The sequence below is a fragment of the Haliaeetus albicilla genome, chromosome 5, assembly GCF_947461875.1.
Source record: "Haliaeetus albicilla chromosome 5, bHalAlb1.1, whole genome shotgun sequence".
Taxonomy (NCBI): Eukaryota; Metazoa; Chordata; class Aves; order Accipitriformes; family Accipitridae; genus Haliaeetus; species Haliaeetus albicilla.
The window spans coordinates 46,473,553-46,501,102 of record NC_091487.1 but is presented as its reverse complement, the minus strand read 5'-3'; the positions used below and the strand labels follow the sequence as shown (position 1 = coordinate 46,501,102).

Sequence of the window (27,550 nt, the reverse complement as noted above, 5' to 3'; positions counted from 1 at the left end):
TTGGGGTTCTTAATTACACTGCTTTCCCTTTCACCAGATCTGAATGCATCAATAAGTTTGCCTCTGTCTTTGGGACCATGCCTCTAAAAGTGGTGGAGCACCGTGCTGACCCTGTCCTGTACAAAGATGACTTTCCTGAGAAACTGAAGAGCTTTCCCAATATCGGCAGCTTGTAAAGGCAGCTGTGAGACAAACCTGAGTGATGAAAATGGCAGCTGAAAAGGTGCTATGAGGAATAATATAAGACCCTGAAGAAAAAAATTGCTAGAAAGTGGGTTACATCTGAGGGAGATGGGAATTAATGTTGTATTCCGGTATGTTGTCTTCCCTTTGCCTTGCACAAAGATGTAATGGAAAGCCGAACAACTGCTTCTCTGTTGCTCACAGAGGACTGAGCAACCCATTTCGTGGGTCCTCCCAGAAATGTCAAACACACACTTTTCTCTAAAGGAGGCTGTGCACCTGGAAGAATAAAGCAGAATCTCGCTCTCTGTGGTCTGACTGGCATGACTGACCTCTTCTATCAAATGTGCTGCAGCTCTCTGGTTTGTTACGCATCCATCCATTCAAAGCAGCTGTCTGCAATGTATAGCTGCTCTCTTTTGGGAGGAGCTTATTGCCTGTGCGGTTGGTGGGCCTCTGTCTTTTGATCTTAATTGTTGGCTTGAGTAACTGTGTAACAAATATTTTCTTCTGCATAGTGAGACAAATGTTTATTTTTTACAATGTCAACAACAAAAATCTGTGTGCTGTCACATGGTTTAAAGGGCAAAGCATTTTGTGTTACTTAAATTATTTTGTTGCAAATTGAGACGCACAGCAGCTGGGAGGACGGTCTCCTTCAAAGCAGAGACCTGCAGGACAGAACTCCAATTGCTGCACCTCTTCTTCCTGCGTAAATCTCAGGTTTTCTGCTGCATCGGTGCAAAAGACTGTGACTCTACGTCAAAACTAGCTGTATTATACAGAAAAAGATGTATCTTTCAGTCTTATTATATTTTTTATTTTCATTTTCAAAACAACGGTCAGGTTACAGTTTTACATTGTAGCCATACATAGGAACAACAGCTATGAAATGAAGTTTTTCGCAGCTGAGTCCTCTTCAGCAAGCAGCGTGTTGTAGTATTGATTTGTAAAACACTTAAATTTACAGAAATTCCCAGTTACAGCTTCAATGTGCAGGGATTTGTGTACATACAAGACACTATTAACGCACATTTACAAACTCCTGTAAATTACCATTGTTGGGAAAACTGTTGGGTCTTTGCTTGTAATTTAAGGAACCCATTGCCACAGGCTGCCACTGAAATATATAGCTTAGGAAGGCTTTTGGAGAAGCTTTACATTTCTTATGAGCATTGGAATTGTTTCTCAATACTGAAATTAACCTGAATTAGAAAACTAAATGCAACCAAATTAGAAATAAAATTGCCTGGACTGTTACTGTTTCGCTTTGATATTAAAGGTGATCCCAAGTCGGGCTGAGAAAGGAATCTCTTTTCCAGCTCCACTGATAAAATGTATGTTACCAGATAAGGGTGATTTCACTGTCTTTTGAAACCTCCATTGCTGCCAGTTACAGAGACATCCTACTTGATGGGCTGTTTTTCTGTTACACTGCAAGCAACCTTATTCCTCAGATTTTGCCAAACCCCAAACAATAGGACAAGTGTTAGGCATCACGGTTCACCCCCTCTCCTAAGCTGGATACGCAGCAATGACAGAAACCAAATGAAAGTCAGGCTAGAAACAGGAAACATCTGCTCCTATTTGTCTCACCCCCACTAAGACTTATCTTATTGCCCAATGCAGTGGATGTGCTGTGAATGAAAATCATATTGGAACAATAGCTCTGAGGGGATGCTTCACTTCATAACTCCCCTGGGATGTGCCTGTAAACTGTATCGTTCAATTCTCTGGGAACGTTTAATTACTACTAAATGTTTTGCGCTGCAGTCTTTTTTTCGTTCCTAAGTTGCTGTGGGAAGGGGCTATTGGGGAGCTAGGAGGGTAGCTGTTGCAGTGACAACAACTGCTGCCTGCTCAGTGGGTATCACAAGATAGAGAGGAAGGTTTGTCGCTCACTGTTTCGCCTTTGCACCCTCTCAGGTTCATTCACATGAACTTTCTCAGTCTTCCTGTTGATTTATGTCCCGGTGATTGAGCATCAGGAGATACTGGCGTATTTCCCCTGAGAATTTTGCCTTGAAAGAGTAGCTGTGACAGTGCAGTAGTCACTTCAGTTTTGGCTGTTCTTTTGGGGCTGGTCTCAGCTTGGCAGGCCTTAGCAGTTTAACTGAGTTACAACATCTTTCTTATGCAGACTTGTGAAGCTGCTGTGACTTCTCGGTTCTTTCTCAGTAAGCCAGTAAAAAGTGCACATTTGCACAGAGTGTTAAGAGACACGGAGGATTTGAAATAGTTGGTGGAATGGTTTTAGCTGGGGGCTACCTAACCAACCCTCCTAAACTCATCTGTAATCTCAGGTCAGTAAAAAAGCAACAGGTCTGTGTACCTGCATCCTAAAACATCTGAGTGGATTGCCCTTCCACAGAATGCCCAGTGACCCCTATCAACCATGTTTTGCCCTTTGGTATTTTAGTTGCTTTTATAGGGCCACCTCATTTAGGTGGTGACTTGTCTCTGATTTGTGCCGTGGAGAAAATTGGGCAGTTGACTGTAAAAATATTTGTAAAATGGCCTACTTCCCCTCTACGTTTATAACTGTGATGTTCTTGATGCAAAATCTGTAAGGGTAAGATGTATGTGTACGTCTGATTTGGAATGGGTTTGTTGTCAATCTTTAAGATCATTTTTAACTTTTCATTGTATATATGTTATTAAAAAAAAAATTAATGTTGGTATATTAAAAAGTAAATCCAAGGAGAGTTTGTTGTATTTCACTTCTGGAGCAGCACAAGGAAACATGAATGCATTTAGAAGGGAGGATTGCAGTGACAGGCTGTTTTGCTACATAAATCTGTGTTAAACTTGAATATCCACAGTGTATTTTAGAAAGATCTGTCAATATTTTGTCTTTCCTGTAACTGGAGTTGGATGGTTGTCTTTGAAGTAGAAGTTTTCTCTGCACGAATTCATCCCAGTCACCTTTTTGGGGAGAGTAGTTGTTACTCTAATTTTCCGCCAAGATTTGACAGTAGCATTCATCTTGGAGAAATAGGGAACAGATCCTTTTCTCTTTTTGTGAAGAGAGACAGCAAACGTTAAAGAATTGTGCTTCTGAGAAAAGAGCTTTGGCTGAGTCACTGAGATTGTGGAATCCAGTGCGGTGGCAGCTCTTTTGTTTCCAGAAGCGTTGCAGCACTGTCCCCGCAGAGCATGCGGCAAAAAGGCAGTGTGTGTGCCTGGCGCACCTTGCTACTTGTGCACAGCAAGGAGTGTGATGTGCCGCAGTGTTTGCCCTGCCAGTCATGGTGAGTCTTAAGGATACGTTTTTAGCATCACCAACTCTCCCTACAATGTGTTGACTCTTTCCTTCCTCACGGCTCCACTCTCTCATTACAGGATGTGCCAATTCAAGCCCTAATGTTCTGAATTACTCTCTCTCACCATCTCCAGCTCCTGATTTTGAACCTGCTGCCATCCATGATGCTTCTGCCGGTGCGGTTCAAATATGCTTTACTGCAGCAACTCGTTTATCCCTGTCAATTATCAGTTCAAGGGCCTTTTAAACTCAAGGGCCTTGGAGACACAGATACCAAAATAATTGCAAGCTGGGATTTAAGTGATGCTCAGTACTTCTGACTCATTTTGCTTTTAGGCTGTGTTGGTGAGCGTTGAGCACTCTGGAAAAATGCTACACTGAGACACATGAAAATGGATTTAGGTGGGCAATTTTGATGTTAAAAATACCTTTGAGATTTGGCATGAATGTCCTCCATAATGAATGTCTGGTACCCTGGGTACTTCTCACAAGTAGAGCATCTTTTGATCAGGAAAGATCTCAGAATAGTTAATTGGTGCTGCATAAATCTTCTGTCCAATCCTTTCACATGGAAGCTGCTGTCGTAACAGGGCTACAGCACAATAACGGGAAAGAAAAACTAGAAGTGACGGTGCTGATGAGAAAATGGATTTTAAATGCCCTAGTCAGAGATCAGATGGTGAGTATGAATTTTTTTGATCATTCTTAAAGACTTGCGTTTTAAAATTTTACTAGGACTGCTGCAAAGTATGTTATTTTGTAAACTGAAATGTAAACTACAGGTACTTCTTGCAATCATGGGTAGTCTCCTCCGTGTACTTAAAGCAAGAAAAAAAACATTCTGCAAAGTTGTGTTAGATTAAATATATGCTAGAAAGCGAGCATCCAATTGGTCCAATTGCTAACTTTAGTCTGATCCTGAAGAGCTGGGAAGAGCTGAGCAAATCCTAGGCAAGTGTTCCACCTATATTGTGTTTTCTTTTTAATTTTTAGTCTGGAAAAAAAAAATTCTGTCAAGAACTGCCAGAAAACTCTGAACACAGTATTCTTTGCATCTTTCTGTAGGATCTGAAAGTTATCCCATGAGCAGGTAGTCACTTTAAACCTCTTGCTAACATTGGTATGTAGACAGAGGTGACATTTGCTTAGCAGAAAAATCAGCTAGAACACTTTTGCTTTACTGTTGAGTCGTGGATCCTTCAGCTGTATCTCATGCTGTTGGGAGTGCATGTAGGATGGTGTAAGTTCTTTTTATGATGCCTGCCGCTGCTGTATCTGAGCACGATAAATTGAGCTTGGGTACGATCAGCCTCTTACCTGTAACTGCACATAAGGAAATGAGGAGAAGCTGTCATATACCCAAGGCATTAGGAGTTGGGTGCGTAAAACCAGCATTGAACGCCAGTATCCCAAGGCTGTGTTTTAGCAGAACAGCCGTGCTTTTGTCTGAACTATTGTTTGTTTGGAGCTTTGGGTAGCTCAATACCAATGTAGAGGACCGTTAGCCTTGACTTTCAGTGTCAGCATGATTCAGCCTGCCCTGGCTTGAAGCCATTTAGTGACATTCCTGATGAACTCTGTGTAATTTCAGCCTGATGGAAATGGCTGTAATGCAGTCCCACCTCTACTGATCTTCAGGATTCCCCTGTCTGCAGCTTCTTGTGGTTGCTTTGAAAGGGAGTTATGTTTCCCATTAAAGGATAACAGCGACAATTGAAGCAATTAAGTGGAGTGGCATGGAGCTAGCAGCACGCAGGGAGTTTTCCGACTGAAAACAGTGCAGCTCAAAGGTTCTCCCTGCAAGGTTGCCTGTTTGCTGTCTTCATTTGTCTGGAAAAGGATCCAGTAATTCTCCTTCAACTTTCCTTTACTCACTCTAAATGCCTGTTTACTTGCATAAATAGGAAGTGTTCCTGCTCCAGACAAGCATGACAACCCTGCAGTGACTGTGGACTGAGATCAATGCAACTTGGTCATGATTTTGTTACATCTCTGAACTTGAATCGGTGCTCAGTACCAGACCGTATGCAGGGGGGAAGACAACAGGTAAGGTGGGCAAGGGGAGAACCAGGTGTCTGTAAAGAGAAATAATCCATGTTGTGACTACTTCTACAGAGTCGTAAGAAAAAGAAAATACCAGCTTAATAATTAAGTCACATCTATTGGATTTTTAACCGAAATTTTAGTTGGTGGGGAACTGGAAAAAGGTGAAAGCTGCACCATTTGACCAACAAAGGTGTGAAGAACTTGGAATACACAGACCCGCATGAGGTTTTTCATGTGTGATTGAGAGGTGTGGTTGCTGTTGCACCCTGTGCTTTTAAGGATGAAGCTTATCTCTTCTGCCTCCCACCCCCATTCTGTGCAGCAATGGGAACCTGTAAAACTAAAACCCAAAGTTTGGGACTGACTGAAAAGTGCCACTTAGGGATATCCACTTGCCCAGCGTGAAAATCTCCTGTTCGTCCGGTAGATAAGCCCATAGTCCCTTGGAAAGATACCTGAGGTTTTCAGGCCAAAGGCTCTGTATTCCCTTCTGCGTGTCCGTATAGCCATACATACACTCATACAAACACTGGACTGGCTGTTTGAAAACTTAGGGGTCCTTCTCTTGTGAAACCTTTCTTTCAAAGGGAGGGCCAGGTCTCGGCTGGGTGCCAGGCACAGTTAGTGCTGGGTGCCTTCAGCTGAGGACTGACAGGAACAATACCGCCTTTGCCACGCTTCATACAAACAGGGAGGGGAAAAGGTCTGAAGCAGAAAGGACCGTAAAATGAGATCCAGGAATTCAGCAAGGCTACAGCAAAAGGAGCAGATTGCTAACTTGGAGCATCTGTCTTTGCCCCATGAGTAAGTTACGAACTGAAAAGCAAGAGAAAGTGGAAGATCCTTTCACAAATAATAAACACTTGTTTGTCTCAGATTAAATGCAACACCTTTACATGTGGGCTCCAGCTGGCCGTAAGTAGATGCACCTTGCATGGCTTTTACCTTCCTTGCCAATGAGAAGGGTTATTGTACATCCATCTGCTTAAAGGTTAATAACTTGCTTTTGAAAAGAGGAAGAAAAAAGACAAATCTCTTTAGTTTACAGGAAGAAAAAATTGTTTTTCATTAAAACTGCCCGAACTTTGCCCTGCCTCAAAGTCATATTCTCCAGCAGAGAAGGAACGCGTTAACCTAGGTACTGTAGCCACATCTCCCAGAGAGAAATTTTTCAATGTGTTTTAAACTCCTGTAATGCCAGTAGGAAAGTGCAGCTTCAAGAAAAGAATGCACGTTTCTAATCTGGGTCCTGCCACTATCTAGAGTTTATGGAGAGACCTTTTAGCTCTTTGGCAACTTTCAGGCCAGGAGCAATTTCTGATGTAAACCCATGCAACCAGGATGTTGCTGAAACTGGCTTTAGGCTCTCAACAGTCTGAATTCTGCCAACATCTGGAGAGTCTGGCTTTGAGTGCTTGGGGAGGGAAGGAATTTTTCTCCTACAAGTGAGAGGAATGGATAAGCTTGCAACAGCACCTGCATTATCCATTTCTTTGCGAGATGGAAAACAGCCATGCTCCATCTGAACCTAGCTGATGCTCCCAGCCAACTGATGGAAAGGCCAGAAGGGCTCTGTGGGTCTTGGTGGGTTGTTGACAGCTGCTGGGCACCTTCTCAGCTCTCCCTAAACACAAAGGGCACTTTCCAGTTCACCCAGAATCTGGGTGCAGGGCCTTGGGCTCTTACTGGTGCCGGTGCTGGTGGGTCCGTGGAGTCTGAAGGAACTGGGGTCACAGCTGAGTTGATTGACGGTGCGAAAGCAGCAGAAAGGGCCCTCCCAGAACCCAATTTTCCCTATGTTGCGATGGGGCAAGAGATGTGCCCTGGGAACCCGTGGGGTCAAGACAAGCCCCCCCCCCTTGGTGTGGAGAGAAGTGAAGCCCAGAGGGCTCAGCCCGCCCTGCAGCCCCAGCGAGCAGCGTCTGGCTGCCGGCAGGCACCTCTGGCAGAGCCGGGGCGGAGGAGAGGGTGGCCGACGCTTGGAGACCTCTGCTGAAGCTGAGCTGGGAGGGGAGGGAGCGTGGCTGGACCTGCGGGAATGTGGGAGAAAGGAGTGTTTTCAGGGGGGAAGGTCCCCCCACTGCCAGCTCCGGGTGTCTTCTCTTTGGACTTCGGGAGATCTTGCGCCGCAGTGCCCCGAGCGTAACCGTGCCATGTAAAAGCGGTGATGCCGTAGCCGGGTGGCTGAAGCTCCCCGGCTCCATGGCATCTTGTTGCCAAGTCACTTCTCCTTGTGTCAGCCATGATGGATTACCTGCTGCCTTGTTACGGACCGCTTGGGAAGGGCTGGGAGACCCACAGGAGCCCTGCAAGGCTTAAGCTCTGCCAGAAGCAGCAGCTCTGGCGCGGTAAGCAAGGGCAACCATCCTCCTCTCTTCCCTGCAGCCACGGTGCCCTCTGCGCTGGTTGGTGATGCCGAGCGATGCCGAACCGCGCTCTCGGAGGCAGAGAGGCCCTCGTTAGCCGGGAGCTGGCTGGCAGGACGTTCCCGCGCCTGGCCGCTGGCTGTTAACCATCTCTTTGTACTGGGAGAGGCAGCGGCCCGTGAGCTGCCACCTGTTGTTAATCTACCCCCGGCTAATCCATTCTGCACTGCGTCAGCAGTTCAAAAGGGCACTGTTAGTATTTTTTGCCAACTTCAATTAACGTGAGATTTTGGAGGCCCCTCTGATCACATTTCATCTGTCATGAGTCAGGAACAAACCAGCCAGATTGCAGTTGAGAGGAGAGAAGAGAAGGAGTTTATTGCAAACCAAAACAACAACAACAGTGTTTGTGCCCCCTCGGCCAGGGCGGCTGGGAAGCAGGGTCCTTCCCAGCGATGCCACTCCTTTCAAAAACTGGAAAAATAAAAATTGGTGCCCAGAAATTGCAGCCCCCCTTAACCTCCCCCTCCCCCCCCCAAAAAAAAGAAAAAAAAAAAAAAGCTGCAAGTGCAATAACTTACTTCAGAAAAAGTTAAAAGAACCAAGCTGCAAGACTGTTTGTTCTTTTTTAATATTCCACTGTAATGAACTAGTAATACATGGCTGCATAGGCAATAACATTGCATGGCACAAACCTCACATGGCAACATTTTTAATGATTTTTTTTTATTCTTTTTTTTCCTGAACTTTTTAAAAACTTTTTAATTTTTTTTTAATATGTTCTACCCCAGGCTGTTAAGCTAAAGAAAAAAAAAAAGTTTGCGTTTATACAAGGTTACAATATTTTACAACAAAAAAACCCAATAATATTGATTGAGGTTTGTTTTCTTTCTTTCTCCCAGTCTCTCTTTCAAACACTGCACACCTAAACCGATATATTATTATACATTGAAAACTGTCCTTCAAAATCAGTAGTATAAAAGTCCTAGCTCTACCTACCTACCTAGCTATGTGGGGGGAATGGGGAACCATGTTACCAGCAAAGAGTTAAGGGGGTGCAAGGCCGCTCCGTCGCCTCCTCCCAGCTCCCTTTGGGAAGCTGCGAAGGGCTGAATGACTTTCCATCTGATTCCGCCCCTCCTTCCCATTTGGGTTTAATTTCTCCTTGGGTCTGTTTGCTTTTTGCCGTGTCAGTCAGAGCAGCAAAATAAACACGGGGCTCTGCCTCCGCTTGATTATTTTTCAAACCTTTCCCGGGAAACCACCTTTTTGCCTTTGTTTGTTTGGAGAGCGTTTTACAACACGCTGCCCGGTCCGGGTGTACTCCGGGAATCGGGGAAACGCACCTCCACCGCCGGAGAAACCCAGCCCGGCTTGGCACCGCGTCCCCGTGGCAGGTAAAGCGACACGTGCCGCAGCTCTGCGACATCACGGGTGACGCGGCGTCTTCCCCTAACGCCCTGCCCGCGTTCCCGGCTCAGGCCAGGCACGTTGCGGCAGGGATACGCGCTCCGGCCGGGATGCGCGCTGCCGTGGGCTCTAGAGGAGAAGGGAGGCTGGTTCTCCTTCACCTTGCTGTCGGTCCTTTTCCCTGCGGGATCTGCCCAGTTAGGTGCTGGGGCAGCGAGACCTGAACGGAGTAGCGTGTTCAAGAGAAGGCAGTCGGAGCCCCTCTCCGTAAGCTCATTCGGGCACAGCAGCTCTGAAAAGTTAGGACCCAGCAAGCCCCAACCTGGTTCACTACTGGTTTGCAGTTGTTACCAAAGCGCTAACTACAGCTCGTAGGCGAAGAAGTGCCTCCGAGTGGTACCCGACCGCTTTTAAACCGGGGCCGGGAACCCATCCTGCTCTCGCTATTTACATCCTCCTGGTCTCAAAGCTCTGGGATGGGTCTGGGCAACGTAACGCAGCTCCCTTGTAGGGTACCCGCTGCACGGCCAGGACTGCTTGGGAGAAACGTTTTGCTATCTCGGTGAGGCCGGAGAGGGCAGCTGGGTGCTGCACCCACAGAGGATGCCACCAGCGGTATGGCGGGTTTTGGGGTGGCTGGGGCTTGTGAGACATTTTGGTGGTGGCCGGGGACAGCGAAGCTTGCAGCTTCGAAGGTAAGTCCGAGCCAGGGAATCGCAACTCAACGTATGGACAGGAGTGAAATACTAAATAAGAAATAAATAGAGAAGAAAGTCATAAATAGAGTTGAAAGGTATTAAAATAATAATAATAATAATAATAATAATTAAAAAAGGCATCATCATGGTAACTCGAGATTGCAGGAACAGCACTGACCCTGTGACCCTTAAGAAATGCAGTAGCCGCAGGTTGGCTAGATTAAGGTACATATATATATATATATAAAAAAAAAGTATATATATATTTATACAGTTTCTTGTTAATTTAACAGCTAGTTTAAAAAAAACTTTTAAATTAATTTAAAAAAATGTGTGTAAATACAGATGCACGTAGCTTCAAAATTGCCCAAACAGCTGCTTTCGGAGGCTTCCGAGGGGAGCACCTTCCAGCGTGACCCACAGGCGTGGGCGCGAGGGGCCGTGCCGGTACGGCGGCAGCACCCGAAGAGGGGAGGCAGAGCCCGGCGAGCGATGGGGGTGCTCCGGGGAACAACATCCCCCCCTGCCTCACCTCGTGATGCTTTCAGGCAAGGCTTAGGGCCAGCGGCGTTTAAAATAGGTTGAGCGAGTCCAACGTGTGCTTTGCACGTGGATTTGAAGGTGAGAGAAAGCGGGGGCTCTCTAAATGCCAAGTCTGAGCCAGGAGACTCTCCTCTCTAACAAGACAAGGGATACGGCACTTAATCCTCTGGGCTGTTAAAACAGCTTGGGTGAAATCCTGGCCCCGTGGAAGTCCGTGAGGAAAAGCTACCCTTTAACTTCAGTAGGGAATGCAGCTAAGCTCTTCGATAGCTACGGCCCTCCCCGTGGCTTCTGGGGCACCCGGTGGGGGTGGTGTCCGCCTCCGACTGGTCGGCGTGATCCCGACTGGTTCAGCCATCGGCATCGCTTTTAGCACCTAGGCCATCGTGCCCGATGGCTTGGCTGAATGTTTAGGCTGGGACAGAAGTCCTGGCTGCTTGTGATGGGGGAGGCCCTGGTCGTACGCACGGTGTGGTTAAATGCGTGCTGGTTCCCTGTGAGTACCAAGGAAGGCATCTCTTAGCGTTTCTGAGGAGAGAAAAGACAGTGCTACTGGTCTTTTCGTATTCCAATAAATATATACTACATTTGATCTAGCAATGGTGTATCGTTCAGGTAGCATATGGCAGTCTAGGCACTATAGAAAATACTTGTGTGTCTTGTTAACCTGAAACCTGACATTTGGTTGTAGCTTATTTGGAGCCTTTTCCAAGACCTCTAAATGCTCCTGGACCCTGAACTACAAGATCCCCGAACGCTGAGCATGAGGAGGGAGGGCAGGGTGGCACACTAATTTTTATGGGAGTAAAATCCTGTAGTTCCCTTGCGAATCTTAGAGAATCTGTCCCAGCTCAAGCTCAGCCTGCAATAGCCACGCCGTGTGGGTGATAGCGCTCAGCCGACCTTCAGCTTCTCCTTGGTGATAATTCAGTGGGGTAAAAGGATGTTCAAAAATTATTCCTAGCACTACGAGACCATTGAAAAGCTTGTAAAAGATTTAGCCTTGCGAAGGAGACCTTACTTAACAGTTAGCGCTCTGCAGGTAAGAGCGCTGGGAGGGAGAAGCGGGGAGGCACGTGGGCTCAGACAAACCAGGCAAATTCTGGTGTCTCTTGCCTCCTCTGCAAGGCGAAGAGGATCCGAGATGGCTGGAGATGGGGCAGCATCGCCTCGTCCAGCCTTGGGTTCCTTCCCAGCCTGCTCCCCGGGCCATCCCCCTGCGCGGAGATGCCCCCAGTGGCTGCGTGGAGCGGGGTCCCGGGGCGGAGGGCTGCAGGGAGAGGCTGTCATTGCACGTTTCTCACCCCAAGACGAGGTGTCTGGGGAATTTGGTGGCCTCACGCAACCGTGGCTGCGTGCTGGCGCTTTGAGCTGTTTCTCAGAGCCGTCTCTCTGAGGGCCTGTGGATTTACACGGCAACTGCGCTCCCCTCCTGTAACTGCTGGCTCTAAATTGTGGATAGTAATTCCCGACCCAGCGAAAGCCAGGTGAAACCTTTTGCTGCCCCACCACGCGCCTGAGCCTCAACGTTGACCACGGCAAAGCGAGCTGTGCTGGGAAGCTATCGTCTGCTGGGGTGTTATCTCCGGCTGGGCGACCGGAGGGCTGGCAAAGACTCCCAACCGTGCTGTGTTGGGAAGAGAGGCATTCCCTTCACGGGCATCTACGGCTCTGGGCTTCATCTCAGACAGCAAGACGGGGAGGAAGGAGGGTAGAAGGAGGTGGGCTAACGTTTGCCTTCTTTCTAGCCTCGGGTATCTTCCCAGCCCTGTTCCCCACTCAGCTGTGGGAAGTCATGGCTCCTGCTAAGAGGACGGGAGCAGCCTGAGAGGTGGCTCTTTGCTGGTGCCAGAGTCCCCATCCAGTCCCCTGCCCAGGGCAGAACAGATCTGAGCAACACTGTCGACAAATTGGGGGGTGGGATGGGAGAAACCACTGAAATGCCAGCGGGCTCTTGCTCTTTGGAAAGGCAGATCTGGTGTCAGAAAAAGGAGCGGGGAGAAAAAAATGCCCAGGTTATTGGGGAGGCGGCAGCGAGAGGGGACGCATCCCATCCCAGATCTCACTGGAAGAGGTGCTGCTCCACAGTCTCCCTCTCCCCACCTGCTCCGACGAAGCCAGAAGCTGCCGCGTTCGCGCTGGAAACACTCCACTTACGTTAACATATGTACTTTATACGCCTAGGGTAGCTAAAAGTGCTGCATTCAGATCCCCGAGGAGGCAACTGCTGTCTGGAGTCCAAGCGGATGGATTTATTCAGCTGTCCCCGTGTGCTCTCTCCGTTTCTCGCGGGCGCTGGGCTGGAAACCCATGTCATGTGGCCCAGGAGATAGCGGCGCTGTGCTCCTTCGCTTTCATCCTCAGGGCAGCGATGCTGGAGGTCTTGCGGTCCGGCTCGCTGTTCAGCTCGTAGCCGTTGAGGCCGGGGCTCATCCCGGCCGTGCCGAAGAGGCCGCCCATGTGAGTCTGTCCCACGTGGCTGCCGGGACCGGAGACGCCGAGAAACTCGGAGACGCCGCCGGCCGCGTGGGGATGAGCATGGGGGGACATGCAGGAGGGCACCGTCTCGCAGGGGACGACGCAGGCGGGCACGGGGGAGGCGGCTCCGTTGTTGCCGATCCAGGAGGGGTTCTGGATCTGGAGGGAGGAGGGGGTGGGAAAAGAAGCGTCAGGGCTGCTCCATGCGGGATGTGGCCGGCGGCTGGCCTGCCCTGCGTGCGAGGGGATGCGATATGCTGGCCCCCGGAGCCAGCAGATCTGCTCCAAAATCTGTGTGCCAGCCTGGAGAGGGGCAGGGAGCGCGGGAGACTAATGCCCAGGGAACAGGACCTCCTCTGCCACAGTGTCTCTCTGTTCATCTGTTCCCCCTCCCAGCCTTTTCTCTTTCATTTTTTTTTTTGCCCCGCGAGCGCTTTGTGGAGCAGGGATGCTCTGGGCACAGAAAACCCGGCGCCGTCCACGGTGTTTCCATGGGGCTACCCACGACAGAGGGAACAGGCAGAAAGGGATGCCGCGAGAATGCCCATCCACCCTCCTGCCCCAGCTCGGGGCAGCTTTGCCTAAGCGAGAGCTTTTTTGTGCCCGTCGGAGGTGAGCTGCCTTCAGCCCCCAGCACGGGCAGTTTCCCTGCCTCTCACCCTCGAGCGGCCGTCTGGGCTCCTGAAGCATCACTCAAAAAGATATTGCAGAAGAAGAGAGGGGGGCTGAGCATTTGCCAACAGGAGTAGGTGTGCTGCGGCGGAGCGGGGGGACAGGGGCACGCAGGATGAAAGTGAGGAGGAGGAGGCAAGCAGCTGGCCGGAGCGAGAGAGCAAAGGGCCCTTCATCCCACCGCTCACCCTTGGGCCCTCTCTGATCTCTTACCTCTTGCAAATTGCTTTTCATTTTTTTGATCTCTAGGGCTTGGGAGACGAGGGCAGTATGGAGGGAGGGAGCAGTCTAAGTTACAAAGGCAAGAGAAGGGAGTGCTGAAAAGGCTGCTGAGAGTGTCCTCTGCTTGAAAAGCTGCTTTGGCATCTCTCAGCTGTTTCATAAGGACTTCTTGTTCGGTTCGGGGGGGAGATGCCAAGCGGGAGAGAGGCTGGCTGGCTGGCTGGGGAGGGAGGGAAGGACTCCCAACAGATCCGCGAGGACAAGTCGGGTTCAGAGCATCACGCCTGCGGAACTGCGCCCTCGAGAAAATTCTGGGTGGCGGGAAGAGGAGTTGGCAGGACGGAGGGAGTGCTTTGCGGGGCCCTCGAGCCATGGTGACAAGTTTCCCAGGACAAGAACCTAAGGCAGGGAGGCAGCCGTGTCACCTGCCTCCCGGGCCAGGGCAGGAATGGTTTCAACGGGCCCCGGCAGCAGCCCCAGATACCTCAACAAGGCTGCTCCCACCCTTCCTTTGGAGCAGAAACCCACAAGTCCCTTGGGAAGCATCCCCAGACGTCACCGAGTGTGCTGCGGGTACCGCAGCCCATTGCTGGGAGACAGCTGTGGGAATTTGCCAGGGGAAAAAATACTTTTGTCCAACCGCCTAAAAAAAGGGCATGGAAACCTAGGCACGGCAACAAGAAGCCTTCCTGGGAACTGCCGGTTTTTAGGCGTGAAACAGCCTTTTGGAGCTTTTCCAAACCAGTTAGTGAGCAGTAGCACATATGATGGGAGAAGGACAGTGCAATAGGATGGGCTGAGCAGGGCGACTGCACCGTGTCACGCAACGCTGGGCTTGGTGCCCGCTTTCGGGATGGCTGCTCCGGGCCAGGACACGAGGCAGCCAGGCAGGACACCCGGCTAAATAACTCCTGGCCCTTCAGTGCTTGGAAATACAGCCCCAGCGATCTTGCAGCCTTGCAGGTGGATGAACCCGAGAAGTGAAGCGTTGCTTGGGGAGGGGAGTGGGGGGGACTGGGAGCAGAGGTGGTGTGTCCAGTAGGCACTGGGACAGACGGACCAGAGTTGGGGGGGGTGGGATGCGCTCACCTGGGCATAGTTCTCAGCACGGGTGAGCAAGGGCAGCTCGTAGGCGGTGGAGAAGTGAGTCCGGACCTGCTGCATCTGACCGAACCGCTCCCGCTTGCGCCATTTCGCTCGCCGGTTCTGAAACCACACCTGGGGAGAGGGGGACCGGGGAGAGGGGGGGGACACAACTGTGAACAAGGGGAGCTGCTGGCAGTGGCTGGGAGCCTGGCAGCCCCCCAGGGAGCCCACCGGCAAGCGGGGCTTCACCGGGTGGGTGGTTGTGCGTGGGACGGGGACGGGGTGCTGCTCCGCACGCAAGCCCTGCAGGGGAGCAGCGGTCCTGCCCCCCATCCCTGGGGGGATCTGGGACCAGCACCCCAGGCAAAAGGCAATGCCCATCTTTTGGTGTCCTGCCTGTCTGGGGACGGTCGCAGCTCTTGCCTCCCACGGTCTGGTTTGCCCTGGGATAGCCCATCTCCCTCACACCCCCAAATCAGCGTTACCCAGGCGCTGCCCGCGGCTCTTTTGCCGTCAGCCGGTCCCAGGCGAGAAGTGCGAATACGTCCGTGTGTGCTGCTGCCAGGCTGAAACCATCAGCGCTGGGGCTTTCCCCAAGCCTAATTCTGGCTATGACGATGCCATTGGCTAAGAGCTTGCATTTCTCACTGAACTCTCAGTCTTATTTTTCTTAACTGTGACAAAAAGTAAAAAGCTGACACCTCTTCCCTCCTTAACTGCAGGAAAGGACAAGTGCCCTTCGACGGCACTGCGTGTCCTTTGCTTTACACCGAGTTTTCTTTGCAGGGTTTGCAGCTCTCTGCTTCACAGTGCTGCTCAGATCCCTTCGAGGCAGACGAAAGACCAAAACTCTGTTTCTGCTCTTATTTTTACTGGCTTGACATCAGTGTGGATTATTGCACTGTTGTCAGCACCATTGCTCCTGATTTGCATCAGCCTAAGAGAGATCAGAGCCTGGCCCAGTGTCTTCAAAGCCTCTTGAAGCTTGTGAGTCAGGGAAACACATCAATCAAGAGCCGCTTTGAAGGCACTGAGAGATGCAGGCAATCACCAGGGGCTGGGTTGTGCAGGTCACGCCAGTGCATGAAAGGAGCAGTCCTAGAGCCGCTCGGTTCTGCTTCGAGTTTTACACGGTGACTCGTGGAGGGGAGCCGGGGGCGGGGGCAATGGCTAATGAACAACTTGGCCCTGCCTGCACCTGGCCGTGGGGCAGCTCCACTGCTTGGCAGGCAGCTGGGGGAACCAGATGCCGGGTGGGAAGCTCACGTCTTTGGAGGATAGTGGGGCGAGCCCGGCACGGGGTGGGACGGCAGGCTGGTTTTTGGGGGGAACAAGAGAGAGGTGGGCATTTGCAGCCTGCGTCAGCGCAGCTAGAAGCTGCTACAGGGAGAGGCAGGGACGAGGGTCTGTGGTTTCTGCTCTGAGCTGACCTTCTTGCTTGTGCTCGAAAAGTCATTTCAGGCTCTCCTGCTTCAGTTTTCCCCCTCCCCACCGTGTAGGCAGCCTCCCGCTGGTCTCCCGCAACTCCCCACCACGGCCAGCCCTGTGGTACGAGTGGGCAGCTAAGGGTCTGGCCGTGCACCACGGTGCCCGGGCACGTCCTCCCCATATGAGCTGGTGTAGGGATAAGTGCCCTGCCCCGCAGCCCCGGCAATGCCACCGGCATGGGCCATCTGCAAGCTGGCCAGACTAGCCCTACCCAAAGCAGCAATCGGATTTTAACCCCTCCCCCAGAATCAACAACCCCATGAGGATTTTCAGCGGGTGCAAAAAGCACCAGCAGGAAAGTCCTAACGTTATCCCGGCTGAGCACATGCTCCACATGAAGAGCATCCTACTGGAGCAGGTTTGATGCCCCAGGCATCTGTCTGCTTTTCTTCTACCTCTTCTTGGCACAGCCGCTCCAGCCCAGCTGCAGGCCAGTCCCAGGGCTGGCCCAGATTGTGCCGCTTTGATCTGCAGATTCAAAGTTAGCGGTGGTGACCTGGTTCCTCCTCGGGCGGAGGAGGCCCCGCTGTGCACAGAGGGGTGGAAAGCAGGTAGGGAAGCAGAGCGCTGGCTGTGAACGAGGCCAGGGCAAACATATGCCAGGCATATGCGGCCATTCCCCTGCCTGGCGAAGCCACCGGCTGGCCTGCCCGCACACCTGCACTGCTGTGCAGGGGAGCCTGTCCGAGCATCCCACCCGGCTCTGTCTGAGCATCCCACCCAGCTCCATCTGAGCATCCCGCCCGGCTCCATCCGAGCATCCCACCCAGCTCCATCCGAGCATCCCGCCTGGCTCCATCCGAGCATCCCACCCGGCTCCATCCGAGCATCCCGCCCAGCTCTGCGGCCGTGCCCGGCTCTGTGACGTGATCTCCAAAACTGTCAGCGTGGGATTCGTGCGCTCAGCTTCCCCGGGACGGCGGGCAGCCACGCTGCCGGAGCCACAGGGAGGTTTCCTGGGCCTGGCCGAGGCGGAGCGGGGTCTCCGGCACAGGCTTTTGCTCTGCTGCTCCTGATTTATGCATTGGATTGAACTGGCGCTGGCAAAGCAAAATGGTTTAAGCGGGTGGTTCCCGAATGGCAATCCCCATGTGGCTGGTGGGCTGGGAGGCTGTTGCAAATCATCACGTTAGGCTGAAAAAGAGGAGTGTCTTCAGTCCCAGTGCTGGTACTGGGGGCACTGGAGACGCTCCGAGGTCTGGCAGCGAGCCACTGCTCTGAAACGCTTGTGACAAGGTTTGGGCCACTTTTTAAAGTTCTTCTTTCTCCTCTGGTCCAAGTCCTTTTTGGCTGCTTGGTATCTTGCAGTTGGGCTTCTCCAGGCCTCCACAGCGCTCCAGGGAAACCAGGGCAGGCAAGGCAATGTATAATGTGAAGATGTCAGCAAAAAGCCAACTAATCCTAAGTATTTCCTCAATCGTAGAAGACACCTACTTTTAAAAAGCAAATCTAAAAGCCAACAAAAGTCCATCTTCCTTTCATTGCCTGTCACCTTCCGTCAAGGGAGGCTGCTATGGGACGGGGATGTGACGGCGGAGGTCGCAGCAGTCGGTGCAGCGTGTCCTCTGGGGTCAGGCTGGGGTACTTCGTGCAGGGATCAGCAGTCGCTGTGGGCTGCATCTCGGTGTTAACAATTAGAGTGGGAGTGTAGGGTAATGTCATGTATCTGACTCCTGCAGACAATGCTTTGATAAGCCCTGACGTACCAAATCAGCCCTATAAAAATCTACAGAACAGAAAATGTTTCATGTCTCCATAAACATTCAGCCATATGCTGGTACCTAAATCCATATGCATACACAGCTGATGTGCTGCGGGGGGGGTGGAGAGGCCAGGAACGGCCTGAGACAAAGAAAGCGGGAGGCTCCTGCTTGCCGTCTCACTGCTGATACCCTGGCACCAGTCTGCCCCTGCCACCAAGCCCCACACCGGGCACGAGTGGATGGGCTGAGCTGGGACCTCACCCAGCCCCCTCTGACCACGGCTGGATAGTTGGGGACCGCACCGCTTGCGTTCATCCTTCCTCCAAGTTAAAGAAAAAGGCGATTTTCCCCTCTGTCCCGCCTCCAACCAGAGCAGCGGTTGGAGAGGAAGGCTGGCTTCTGCATGCGTGGTGGTGGGCTGGTGGCAGCCGTGGGGTCGGATCCAGCCCACTGCCCCATGCCCTTGTGCTCAAGCGCCCTTCGCCGCATCGCTGCCCCAAGGCGGACAAGTTGTGCCCGCCGTGTTCGAGCCTCTCGCGTTCCTTCTCTCCCTCAGCAGCCTCGCAGCATCCCTTCTCTCTGTCCCTGTCCTCCGTCCCTGCTGCCCTCCTCCCTCTGCTCAGCCTCCATCTGTCTGTCTGTCTGTCTCCCTCCAGGATCCCATCCCTCTGCAAAAGGCCAGGCCATCTCCCCTCTTTCCCGGAGATGGCCACCAGCCCTTTGCTTTCCAGCCTGCAAGAACAGAGCCAGAATTCATCCTTGAGCGCTGAAACTGGACACCATTTTATCAGTGGCCTGGAATGGGAAATTGGAGCCTGGGATGAGAGAATTGAATAACTCGAGCTTGTTTTCATTTCATGTTTAATTTCCTGCAGGCTTAGCTCAGTCTTTCCGCTCCTTCCACCAGCCTCCCAGGGTTTTATGGGGGAAAAGGGATCAAGATATATTACTTCTTGCTTTGCTTTGCTTTTTTTCTTTTCTTTTTTTTTCCAAGGCGGTGATTTTGCTACAGCAGAGTTTGACATTTCCCTCTCACTTTCAAGCCCCCGCCGCATCACAGGGTCACCGCCAAAAACATTTCATTAACGGTCCCAGCGATCATAAGGCTGGCTCTGAGGGGTGGCTGGCTGAGGGGTTATATTCCCTGGCTGCAAAACCTCCTTTCAGCCCCATCTCTTTCTCCTCTGTCACAGGGCAGGCCAGGAGGCAGAGATACTCACAGCCCAAGAGAGATGAGCAGCCGGGGCCAGGCTGGCGTGGGCTTGGGATGTAAACGTGTGTGCATGCAAGGGGAAGGAGCCATATGTGAATACACACGTACGTCTACCGTGTTTCTCTAGTGCCACCGTGTCAGGCATCTGCTGCAGCCCTGGATGGGCTGGAAGAAGCTCAGGCGGTTGCTGGTACCGAGCAGGAGCTTTTCCCGGGGCTCTGCAGCCCCAGACATGGAAGAGAAGGAGAAAGGAATAGGATAGGCACGCTGCACGGGACCTACATGAAAACAGCACCCGCCGCACACCTTAGCAGGTTTTTTTTTTCTGAGCCCTAGCAGCCTCTCCCTGGCAGGGTGGCTCTGCCTCTGCGCAGGGCTTACGCACGTCTCCCGCTTCGGAAAACAGGGACGTGCGGTGGCTTAATAGTACTTGCCAACGAGGGGCTGGGTTGTGGGGGGCGGGCAGGGAAATCGTCGCATTGCATCGCAGGGGGAATTAGCTCTGACGTTGTCGGACACCAGCATTGATGGCTGGAAACCAAGGCGGGCAGAGAAACAGAGCAGGAGAGGGGCCAAGCTGCGGGATGCCACCGCTCCACAGACAGCACGGCCGGCCCCATGCCCGCTGCTGGCGTGAGCTCTTCTCCAAGCACTGAGATCTCCGGCAGCTATTTTCACTAATGAAGCGTGAGCTTGGGAAAAGGATGGGAAAAAAACAGAGCTGCCACTTGCCTGTCTGGGCTCCGCATCTGCTCCAGCCTGCAGCGTGGCGGCTGGTTGCGCTCCCCAAGGAGCCGAGCCTGGCCAGAGGGAACGACCTCCAGCCAAAAGCTGGCTCAGCCGTGGGAGGGAGCATCACACCTCAAAACTGCTGGGCACCTTGCCTTCCTGCTGCTCTGCTTGGCTTAGTTCAGACCTCGCGGGCAGCTGAAGCCGGCCTCTGTGAAATTATCCCAGGACACTCGCCATCCCTTAGAGGACCATACCTTCCTTGGAGAGAGGGACTGTGGATCTCCCTTCAAAGTCCATGCAGCCCCACAGCACCCCGAGCCCCTGTCAGCTTGGCGGAGGGCATAGAATCATAGAACCGTTTAGGTTGGAAAAGACCTTTAAGATCATCGAGTCCAACCATCAACCCAACACCACCGTACCCACTAAACCATCTGAGTACATAGTGGCTATTCGGCTTGCAGAAGGAAAGAAGGGGTTTGCGGCTTGTGATTTCCACCCTCTGCCTTGGCCCTGGTTGGGCTTTTGGTCCTTGCAGTAGGCATTTGCTTCGCCGTCGGTCTCCAGGGCCACTGCCCCGTGCCCGAGCCGATGGCCCTCGGTGCTGCAGTGCTGGCGTGGGGAGGCATCCGCAGAGCAGAGCTGCCCAGAGGGGTGGGAGGCCAAAGCCGAGCCTAAACAAGCTCTAACACAACCCAGAGCTGGAGACAGGTGCTAGGGCGATTCACTAAGGCTCCCGGCCCCGAAAGCCTCCCTCGTGGGAAGCGCAGCCCCGTGCCACCCCAGGCAGCATCCCCGTGCCCTCGTGGTGGCTGCCGCTGCCATGCCGAGACTAAGCAGCTCGTTAGAGCCGGCAGCCCCGGCCACCTGAGAACCCCCGTGAAATAGCCGGCACCGAGGGTGCCCCCAGCCAGCACCCACAACACGCGGCATGAGCTTGCTGGTTCTCGCCGAAGGGAATCTGCGTTTCTACCGACGGCACGGCAGCCCTTCGTCACAAGGCGGTGGCTGGGTGCCAGCCCGCAGCCCGAGGGACGCGGTCCTTTCCCGGTGGGGCTGGGGCAATAAGTGAAATGCGAGTCGCTTACCCCTTTCACCCCACCCAGGGGTAAGTGCTCGAGCAGCCAGGCCGCTTAGACAAGTCCTTCAGCTGCTCCATTACATGAGCCCTGGCATCGCCAGCCCAAGCGAGAGGTGCGTGCTGGCAGTCTCAAGAGGAGAGAGAAGCTGGTCTCGGCTGCCCGTGCCTTATCTCAGGGCAGGGTGAAACCTCCACAGTTGCACCCTCCCTCTGCCACTTTTCCTCCTGGCTGCCTGGGGAGGTACTTCTCCCCTTGGCCGCGGTGTTCTCCGGTGGTAAAGTGGGGGGGGGAAAAAAAAAACCAAACCCTGAGATCGTGGGTCATATGTAATGAACTTGTGGACTGCATCTGCCTCGCCTGCCCTGGTTCTACTAGCCCGGCTCTGCGCGCTAGCTGGGATGCGCTAGCTGCACACCCTGGCTCTGGGGCGAGCCGGAGGAGCTCGCCACCCTCCAGCACCTCATTCTCATTCCTGAGCGAAAGGAATTTCATGCACTGTGCAGTTGGTAACCTGATGCTATGCCTGGCCTCCCGGGAGACCCCATCAGCACTTGTGATGTGTCCCTGGAAAATCAAGGGCTGCGTGTCCAGTGGCAGAAGTAAAGAGCTGGCGTTTGTAGCGCCGGCTTCCCCTGCCCATCCCGCAGCGCTCTACGTGCGGGACTGACGGGAATGGCACTGCTTTCTTGCTGAAATGCAGCCGTGTCAAGCCTGAAGAGAAACAGCTGTGGGGAAGAAGAGCACACCAGCCCTGCAAACCAATTTAGGCAAGCGGACAAGCAAAATCCTGCAGCTAGTTGAAACTGGAAGGAAATGTCCAGACTAAAATGGACTTAATGCAAGGATGCTGGCCTGACTGCTTTGACTGTTTGCAACAACTACTCATAAAGGTTAGAGCAGAGGGCAAGCCGGCCTGCCTGGGACCTGGGAGTCTTCCTGGTATAAGAGATACAACCAGATGTCTCCACGGGCCAGCTATTCTTGATGCTAATGCAGGTTCTGGGGGCGGTGAGCTGATAAATGCCTGCAGATGGAAGTCACGGGATTAGCTAGACTGGAGAATGGGAGCCTAAGCTTCAGCTGGACCTTTGATGGCCATCGAGGCGTGAACTGCGGATGGCCGCTCCAAGCGATGGTGCTCCTTTTTTGCACATGCTTCTGAGCTCTACCAGGTCTTCGGTTTAACCTTGACTCGGAGGAAAGACCAGCACTCGGAGAATCACTCACTCCGTCAGTGTGGGGTTTGGCTCTGCCGGACCCCCCAGTTAGTTCGGGGGAGCTGGTTCACGGGAGCTGGCACCGGTGTGGGTGGAGGTGGTTGAGACCTGAGTGCGGCTGTTTGATTCTCCTGCTCCTCTCAAGGCGGTGGGAGCACCTTTTTGCCCTGGATCACCAGGCTTTGTGCAGTCTCAGCACCTACTTAGCCAAGCAGGCAACAAGAGCTGCCTCTCCTTTATCACCTCTGGTACCAAAAGTCCTGGTCACCTCTGCATCCCCATCTTGCCAGAAAGAGCCTAGACTGTGGGAAAGCTTGCTCCCCCTCCGACTTATGAACCTATATGTCCCCTCCTGAGTCTCCTGAAGAAAGTAGCTTTCGTAAAATAGCTTTGTTGAGGGTGACGGTGAGGCTTACCGTCCCATTAGCTCAAGGACAAGGGGCATCTCTGTGAATGCTGGAGCTCGGGACACCAGCCCAAATAAAGGAGCTGCCACTAGTGCCAGACATGGACGTACCTCCCCGTCCTGTCCCTGTCGGAGAGGTGTCCCAGCCTGCGGCACGAGCTCTGGGTAAGGCTCGGCTGCCTGCAGGCTGCGGTGGGGCTGCAGGGGACCTCAGGCGCAGCAAGGGACAAGAAATTTGCAGGGCTCGCGGTTTCATTCCCCAGCGAGCACGGGCTTGTTTGCAAGCTCGCCAACCTCTCGCCCAGCCCCAGGCCGTCCCCCCCATTACCTGTACACGAGCCTCGGTGAGGTCTGTCCTCATGGCTAGCTGCTCCCTGGCATAGACGTCTGGGTAGTGGGTCTTCTGGAAGACCTTCTCCAGCTCCTCCAGCTGGTAACTGGTGAAGGTGGTGCGGTTCCTCCGCTTTTTGCCCTTGTTGCTCTCCGAGTCGGCCTTGTCCATGGGGCTGGGGAGGTCCGTGCTGGCCCTGTCCTGGGGCACTTTCACCCCGGCCTCCTTCACGCTGAGGTAGCTGCTGTCCATTCCCGAAGGGTCGGAGCTCGGCTGCAAGTCGGCCTCTCCCAAATTGCTCTCCTTACCTATTTGGGTGGGAGGGGAGAGGAGGGCAGGTTTGAGCAGGGTGGGGAGGGGGGGGAGGAAGAGAAGAAAACAGATGTAAATCTTTCGACCGATTTACTGGTTCAACCAATTAAAGCTAGCCATGGCAGCTGGGCAGCGGTCGCCGGACGCAGGCGGGGAGGCTGACATGACCCAAGGCAGAGGCAGAGGAGGGAGGAGAAGAAGCAGAGGGCTGCCCTGGGTGCAGGAAAGCTGCCGGCCTCGGCCTCGGAGGGTGCTGGAGCTCAGCTCGGGGGTGGCACGGGTGCCTGGCCGGGCTGTATTCGAGGCAGAAGGTGGCTGTTATGGCCGGGGAGCTGATGGCAGCCCGTGGACACCAGCACAGCCAGGGAAGGGGAGGTTGGGGTGAGCTCTGCCAGTTCCTCTGGGTCCGCCTCGGGGAGTCGGGTGGAAGGACGAGCCCGGCATTTTCACCTGCGCGCACCCCGGCAAGGCTCTTCCTCCCCCTCCCAATGCTCACGGTGGAACTGAACCCCACGGAGCACCGCATTCCGTGGTCCTGGCCACAGGAGAGGTCTCTGAGGACGGGGGGACCCAAACCCAGGCCTCAGCGGATGGTCCCCGGTCACCAGCCCATCCATGCTCCCCTCCTGAATAACACAGGGTAGAAAACCAGGGACACGCGGCGCTCGGTGGGATCTGTTTTCCGCTCGTGTGTCGGCAGTGGTGTTACCGGCTGACACCCCCCCCCACGGCCTCCTGCGAAGACTCAGGCTGCTTTCGGCAAAGAGGCTGCGAATGGCGCTCAGCGCCGTGGAAAAGGGTGCTGTGAGACGCCTGCCGGTGTGTGGGGCAGGGAGAAACGAGAGGAGTCTGCCAGCAGCCTGCGAGGCTGTTCCTGCCTGACTGCCCTGAGCAATTAATAATTAACGGGCCATGACACACAAGAGCAGTACGGTGAAGCAGGAGGTGGACGTTTCAACCGCTGCAGGTAAAGGTGAAAACCACCTTTGAGCTTCTGTAATGGGGCAGATGTATCTTCAGGCAAAGGCGCTGCGATGGGGCGTCCTCTCCTGCCCACCGTGACAGCAGTGTCCCCTTCATTAGGAGAGCGCTGCAGGACCCTGCTGGGGACCCATGGCAAGTGGCCACGGCTCTCCCTTGCCTGCTGCCGCTGTTCTGCGCAGTGGGCTGTCCCCAGACCAGAAAAAAAAAGGGATTTGGGTGAGCGACTGGCCCACCCGGCATATACTACGTGTCACACCTGCCCACATTTCTGGCTGGGATCTTTGGGCAAAAAAACCATGGTAGCCCTACTCCTGGGTTTAACCTTGAGCCACTACGCTCAGCTCCTAAAGATCTGGGAAGGAAAGGCTGCACTGGTACTTCGTCTCCGTGCTCTCCTTACCAAGCCAAGATCATGCCAACTGGCTGATCTTTTTTTTTTTTTTAATAAATTTCACATTAGCTTGTTTTTAAATGTTCTCAGTCCAGGATCAGTCTTGCTGGGAAACAGCTCCACCACCTAGTGATGTCCCCACTGAGAGCTTTACCCCAGCAGTGTCATATCCAGGGTCATTAATGCCAGCTCAGGCATCTTAGCCCAAAAATGGAAATCCCCATTTTTTTCCAGCACTCGTCCCTCGTTACAACATCCTTCTACCTAATTCACTCTATATTTACAGCTTAGCCCTTCTGCGAACGGCTCTGTCACGGTTTCACAGCCAAAAACCCAGGCGCGGGCTTGTGAGAAGGTGTACGTTTCCTTGCCCTTTTGTCACTCTTGCAGCTGAAAGACTGCATTGAGATGATTGGGATGAAAACAGGAGGATGTCACCCGCGGGCATGAGGGCAAGGAAGGCCCAGGTTTAAGCTTGGGAGGATGAGCTAGGAAAGAGATTTGAGAAAAAAGTTGCCCAGTTAGTACAGAGGAGTCAAAGGCAGACCTGGGGCCATCTGCCGCTACCACCCTACCGTATTTTCACATTTTTTGCTTTCTCTAATACTGTTCCCTCAGGCTTTTGAGGAACTCCCTGTAAAGCTCAGCAAAGCCTGATGTTGCCTATCTATCTCAACTCTCTTTGCTTTGATCCTTAGGAACATTTTGCCAAAATTTATGCTCCCTGGGCGCCGGGACCGGTGTCCAGGCCAGTGACTGTCACCTGCCTCCTCTCTGCACCAGCACTCCAACCGGCTGACCTTCGCCACCGCTCCTGGGGATGCGGGTGGACAGACCCATCCAAAATGGGCTGGGACAGTGCCCTGCTCCACGACCTGGGTAAATCATATGCTACACCATGATATTTATTCTTTTCAAAACTTATGATAACAGAACAGTTCCGGAAAGTCTGCAGCAATGGCCTACCACCTGTGAGAGTCAGTAGAGATGGGGTAATAAATAAAGTATTCCAGGAAATTTTTTCCTCCTTTCTTTCTTCTTTTATTATTTATGATGTCAGGAAGGTCAGTACCTTTTCCCCCGTGCCTTTGTGCTGGCTGCCTCCCTAACTCCCAGGCTGCCGGCATCTCAAACGCAAGACCTGAGACCTTTCCTCGAGAACTCCTCTGCCATTTCTTATCTGCTCGAGCAGCTCAGCTGGGGAAGGGTCTGCACGCACACCCGGCGGGGGTCCCCGTGCCTGCCTGCCGCCAGCCCAGAGCCCTCCTTGCCAGCTCAGCCACGCACAGAGTCGGCACAGGCTCCTCGATCTCCAGCCGCTGCGGGCACCGGCAGGGATGAGCCGTCTCCGTGGATGGAGGGCAGGAGGCAGGGAGCACGGATGGCGGCGTAGGGAAAGGATGGCGTGCATCCACCCTCGGCAGAGCATCCCAAAAAGCAACTCTCACTCCCTAGAAACAGGCTCCCTGACCTCAAAACAGTCATGCTAACTGCTGAAGTGAAACAAATTGCATACATCTGCATATGGATATGCCCAGACTTCCTGTAACTGGAGATGGCCTCAAAGTTTCAGTGCAAAGTTTGGGGTGTCTGTTTCTAATCAAACCTAGAGAGACCTCGAGTTACATATTGTGAAGATCTCCCTGACAAGGAGGTAATGTGAGCATCATTGCGCCCTTACAAGTCTGACAGGACAGCTTGGTGCCTCCTTCGCTGCTTGCAACTCCGTCTCTGCTCTCGTAGCAGTGGAAGGAAGATATTTGCTGGCTTCCCACACTTGTACCCTCCTTTCCCAGTGCCTCAGCACTTCTGAGACCTTCCCCGAGTCACCCTGTGTCCATTGCCGACCAGCGGGGACAGCCCAGGACAGCTGGGCACGTTGTCCCCAAGCATCACGCTGCTCCTCTTCAGGCAGGAGAGCTGCCTGCATGCCCGGTTCACCTGGAGGGGATATGCCTTTCCGATCTCACCGCGTCTGTCCTGGGAACCCCACAGAGGAGGAAGGGGTTGCAGGAGACATGGACTGTGCTGCACATTTGGGCCCAACTTTAAATGATAGGTCTCCTTTGCACAGTACGTGAATGACGAGCTGCAGCTCCTTCGTGATAGACTCCTTCCTTCGTGATAGACTCCTTCCTTCGTGATAGACTCCTTCACGTAGATTCTGTGATTGCAGCCCCACAGCCTCCGAGGCTGCAAGACAGCATAAACCCAGGGACGCAGCCAGCACAGGGCTGTTTAGCCCAGGCTCCAGGCAAAGAAGCCTGCAGGAGCTTGGCATTGCTACTCTGCTGCTCTGGCAGCAGTTCATCCAAGCTGTTACGGTGTCAGCGAGGAGCCCCAAACCATCCCAGCCCCGGGGGGGGGGTCTCAGCATAGCCTGGGACACCTGAACACGTGGCGTGGGCGGTGTGTGGCTGCACCAGGCTGCCTCTCTGCTCCCACGCTAAATGATGTAGGAACCTTCTGCCTTTCTGCCCAGGTGCGGGCACAGGGGTTTTCTCCCCTGCCCGTCCCCAGATCCCTACGGCTTCCTATGCTGGCCATTTCATACTGCCTCTCCTTGCCTGCACAGCCATGGTCTGACTCTTACTTTTCATAGCAATGATGCTTCTTTAAAAAAAAAAAACAACCAAAAAAACCAAACCTCTAGAGCAGATGTTCAAGAAGACTTTTTAAATCCAGTTCTGGCTCTTAATATCATTCTCTCAACTCTTGCTTAAATACC

At 53.1% G+C, this 27,550-nt stretch overlaps 2 protein-coding genes across 3 annotated transcripts in view; one reads left to right on the top strand and one right to left on the bottom strand.

Annotated features, from left to right (window-relative positions):
• Positions 1 to 2,883, top strand: part of EXT2 (exostosin glycosyltransferase 2) — an 80,242-nt gene extending 77,359 nt beyond the window's left edge. Inside the window, exon 14 of the mRNA XM_069784665.1 lies at positions 38 to 2,883. Within this exon, the coding sequence (XP_069640766.1) occupies positions 38 to 176 (139 nt within the window). The 3' untranslated portion in view covers positions 177 to 2,883. The remainder of the gene's footprint in view (positions 1 to 37) is intronic.
• A 5,326-nt stretch (positions 2,884 to 8,209) lies between these two features.
• The window catches only part of ALX4 (ALX homeobox 4), a 43,723-nt gene continuing 24,382 nt past the window's right edge, over positions 8,210 to 27,550 (bottom strand). For both annotated transcript variants that reach the window (XM_069784662.1, XM_069784664.1), the window contains exons 2-4: positions 23,133 to 23,443; positions 14,970 to 15,098; positions 8,210 to 13,145 (exon numbers count right to left, since the gene is read on the bottom strand). In XM_069784662.1, the coding sequence (XP_069640763.1) occupies positions 12,822 to 13,145; positions 14,970 to 15,098; positions 23,133 to 23,443 (764 nt within the window). In that variant the 3' untranslated portion in view covers positions 8,210 to 12,821. The remainder of the gene's footprint in view (positions 13,146 to 14,969; positions 15,099 to 23,132; positions 23,444 to 27,550) is intronic.